Genomic DNA, 4,299 nt, shown 5'->3' with positions numbered 1-4,299 from the left:
CCCAAGTATGAGCTGTTCTACTGAATATCTAGGAAGATTTGGCATCATCATCATCATCTGTCTCCTGGGCTGGGCTGTGGTGAAGAATGTCAAAGTAAACTCTGCCAACCTTCAGTTGCACATCTGCAGGTAAACCCAGGGAGGCATTATTGGTATGCTTCTTTTGTATGGAGGGTGACTGAGGTTTTGTAGGGCTTGCCAGCTTTGGGTTGAGAAATACCTGGATATATGGGCGGTGGAGTCTGAGGAGGGTGGGGTTTGGGTAAGGACTTTCCGGGGGGTATAATTCCATATAGTCCACCTTCCAAAGTGGTCATTTTATCCAGGTGAACTGATCCCTGCTTCCTGGAGGTCAATTGTAATTGTGGGAGATCTCCAGCTCGCAGATCTCCCACAATCTTCTTACAGGGGCAAGTGTAAGCTCTTGGAGGAGTGTCTACATTAGGGACATGTTGCCTAATATGCAAAGGAGTTCCTGCTTCAAAAAGAGCCCTGAATTTGATAAATAAATAAATTTTCATGAGCTTACACAGTGGTTTATGCTATGCACCATCTTTCCCTCTAATTGAAATCTTAACCCCTGACTCCTCCTCCCCTGTCTACCACACAGAGGTCATTTCCTGCAGGAGCGCACAGGAGTGGAGCTCCAGCAGTAAAGGTCCCAGGGGGCAGGGACATGCAAGAAGCCCCGCCCCCTGCTTCTTCTCTCCCTCTTTCTTTCCCTCTTTCTTTCCCTCCTTATTTCCTTCTATTTATTTACTTCTTTTTCTTTCTTTTTTCTTTTCCTCCTTTTTTCCTTCTTTCTTTCCCTCCTTCTTTCTCTCTCTCTGCACAGATCTCTGTGAGGGAAGATCTGTGCGAACCCCCCAGCTAGCAGTCCAAAACAGTCCAGTGGCACCTTTAAGACCAAGTTTTATTCAGGTACAAGCTCTCCCTCCTCTGCAAAGACAGATCTGCATATCTGTCGTCTCCTCCCCCCCCCATAGCTAGAAATCCAAAACAGTCCAGTGGAGCCTGAGCAGTGAGTGTTACCTTCTGACTTCCCATGATGTCAGGGGGAGTGGTATATGCAAATAAGTTATGCTAATGAGTTATGCTAATGCGTTCCTGCACCTTTTTTATACAAAATGACCCCTGCTACCCCAGGCTATGTTTGACTACCTCCTGTAATGATCAGCCTAAAATCTGGCCCTGCCCTCAAGGCCCTCTGCCAATCTTCTTATCCCTCATACTCATAAGGGTTCTCCCTGCCCTCCCTCAGCTGCAGATGTTACCAGCTACCCATTCCTCACAGATGATCTATAGGGTTAGACTCTCCCTATTAAGGGGACCCTGTGACATCTAGGCTTGAGACACAGTTCTTGCCACTGGTCCACTAACCCCCTCACCTCCACGTTCCAAAGTGTTCCTTCTCCCTGTCACCAGACCAAGTTTCCTCCTAGCATCTCTCAGCCACAGAGGGTATAACAGAATGTGTCAAACAGAAGTATTGAATTTTGAACTTTCAGAAGATATTACTTGAGAGAACATCCAGGGCTACAATCTGTCTCTTTTAAGTTCCATCACACTCATTAACATATTTTTTAGAAAATATGCATAGGATTGGATTGTAGATTGCATGACATCAATGCAGTCCTTGGACCTTTTAGATTTTAAATAATGCATCCTGAAAGTGCAAACTTTGAGGTCTACGAAGTAAAACTGCAATTCTGATTCTGGGATCGAGTACTACATCTTTACAGTTTAATGACATTACTTTTAAAACACTAAAGCAATTGTAGACATTGAAATATCTTGAAATATTACCTCACCTATTTTTCAATGAACTGTGACAGCCAGGCTCTGCTATACTCAGCCATTTGCAAGTCTCTTCTTTCTTTATCACTAGTCAAAAAGCTAGTTCTAGCCCTGACCTGGATAGCCCTGGCAAGTGCAATTACGTCAGCTCTCGGAAGCTAAGCAGGGGCGATCCTGGCAAGTACTTGAATCAGAAATCTCCAAAGAATACCAGGGCCAGGAGGCCAGAGGCAGGCTATCGAACCACCTCTGTGTCCCAGTAGGGTTCGCCATGACTTACAGGCATGGGCACACACATGCATACACACAGACACAAATTCAAAAATACCTTTAAAAAGAAAAGCTAGTTCTACATTTTGAAAAATGCAGTGTTAATTGAAATTTACAGCACAACCCTACGCAAGTCTCCTATACACAGAATTTAGGAACATTAGAGTTTATGGGGCTCAATCCCATCTAAGTGAGCATCAAATTACAACCTTGATGTTACCAATTTTTCCAAGGAATTCTAACTTGAATACCTTTACCATAGCTGGCCTTTGAAGAGGCACACAACGACAATATATCAGCATAAAATATCTGCCAGATTTATAGTGCAATCCTAAACAAATCCTAAACTCAGAATCCCACTTACTTCTACTCCCAGATCATACACCTGGGAAAATTGCACTGTCAGTTGTAAAATCTAGTATCATATTTGAAAGTTTTGCCCACAGTTCAGTGAAGCCATAAGTCTGTATAATACTACTTCTAGAGAGACAGTTCACTTGTCTATCTAGCCCAAACATCTTTGATCCTTCAACCCACAAGACAGCCTAATCAGCCAAGAGTTGCCTGGACCTCTCAAGCAAACATGATCCCCGAAACTCTTGTTGGTGGCTGTGAGAACTGTGATCTTCTGCTGGTGGATCCAGTTCATAGAAAACTGGTCAAAGTGCATAACAGCAAGCCCAAGTAGTGTACTTTCTCCAGGTACACTCATCAGGAATCCCTGCTTCCCTAGAACAAATGAGAGCAGACAGGAGTGTTGTGGACCTTGGTGTAACCAACCACAAGGAGAAAATTTATTTGTTCTCTGCTTCAGTTAAATAATAATAATCTTGTTCATTTGACCATATTAGACCATTGTGTTTAAACCTGTAGCCTACTGACATCTTTTTTAACAGGAGGAGTCAGTGATTGAATCCAGGTCTTTTTACATACATGTACATGACTGAATGCTGCACTTTCCCCCCATGCATAGTTAGGAGTGATAATAATAGAAATTTGATGAAACTAGAACTAATAGACTTTGATTAGCAGCAAAAAAACGAATTAAATAAATCATGGTTTCAGTCACAGATGCATAATTTCTTTTGTGTCACAGAAAACCTCCAGAACTGACATACTATTTTTCTAAGACTGCTCCTTACTTCTTTGTTCCTTAGGCTGTATATGAAAGGATTGGCCATTGGCGTTAGGATTGTATACAAGAAAGAGAAGACCTTATTGAGATCTTTGAACGTCTCCGTTGTTGGCAAGACATAGACAAATATTAAGGATCCATAAAAAATGGAAACTACAGTGAGATGGGAGGAGCAGGTGGAAAACGCCTTCTGTCTTCCAGTGATGGAAGGGATTTTCAGGATTGTTGTGATAATAAAAACATAGGACGCCACAGTTATGAGAAATGTAGGTAGAATCCCTATAGACGATGTTATAAAAGCTGCCGTTTCCACAACCTGGGTGTCACTGCAGGAAAGTCGAACTATAGGGGTGAAATCACAGAAGAAATGGTCAATTATATATCCATTGCAAAAGTTAAGCTGTGAAACCAAACATGTTAAGATGGTTATAAGAAGTAGCCCAATTATGCATGATACTGAAACAAGCAGGATACACATCCTCTCATTCATAAGTGTGGCATAATGCAAAGGTTTACATATGGCCAGGTAGCGATCATATGACATAGCAGCCAAGAGGTAACATTCTGTGGCTGCCAGAGTAGTAAAGAAATGCATCTGAAGAATGCAACCCAAAAGCGAGATGGTTTTGTCCCTTGTGACAAAACTGGCCAGCATTCTTGGTAATATTGTTGAAGTGTAGCAGAACTCCAAAAAGGCCAGATTTGCCAGAAAGAAATACATGGGAGTATGGAGGTGCTGTTCAACCATCACCAGGACAAAAATGAGAAGATTTCCTGACAGAATCACAATGTAGATAGCTAGAAATAATAAGAAAAGGAGAATGTTCAGATCCTCAACATTGCCAAACCCGAGGAGGATGAAGGTGGTGACAGCAGTTCTGTTTTGCCACTCTGAGTTTTTCACATGCTGCATCTGTAAATAAGAGATCATATACTGAGTACTGGAAAAGATTAGGAATTAACTCCCTCCATTTCCCACTTTCTTTCATACCCACTGCTATTCAGATCAAGACCTTTAGAAGAAGAGTTGGGTTTTATACCTTAGTTTTCACTACCTGAAGGAGTCTCAAAGTGGCTTACAATCACATTCCCTTCCT

General features: G+C 42.1%; 1 protein-coding gene across 1 annotated transcript in view; it reads right to left on the bottom strand.

Moving 5' to 3' along the window:
* Positions 1–3,128: 3,128 nt before the first annotated feature.
* LOC107109388 (olfactory receptor 6F1-like) overlaps positions 3,129–4,299 on the bottom strand; it is a 6,684-nt gene continuing 5,513 nt past the window's right edge. Inside the window, exon 3 of the mRNA XM_015409999.1 lies at positions 3,129–4,115. Within this exon, the coding sequence (XP_015265485.1) occupies positions 3,129–4,115 (987 nt within the window). The remainder of the gene's footprint in view (positions 4,116–4,299) is intronic.

Source organism: Gekko japonicus, unplaced genomic scaffold (genome assembly GCF_001447785.1).
Source record: "Gekko japonicus isolate JY-2015 unplaced genomic scaffold, Gekko_japonicus_V1.1 scaffold101, whole genome shotgun sequence".
NCBI classification, from domain to species: domain Eukaryota; kingdom Metazoa; phylum Chordata; class Lepidosauria; order Squamata; family Gekkonidae; genus Gekko; species Gekko japonicus.
The sequence above is the reverse complement of the archived record's forward strand: the minus strand, read 5'-3'. Positions and strand labels throughout refer to the sequence as shown.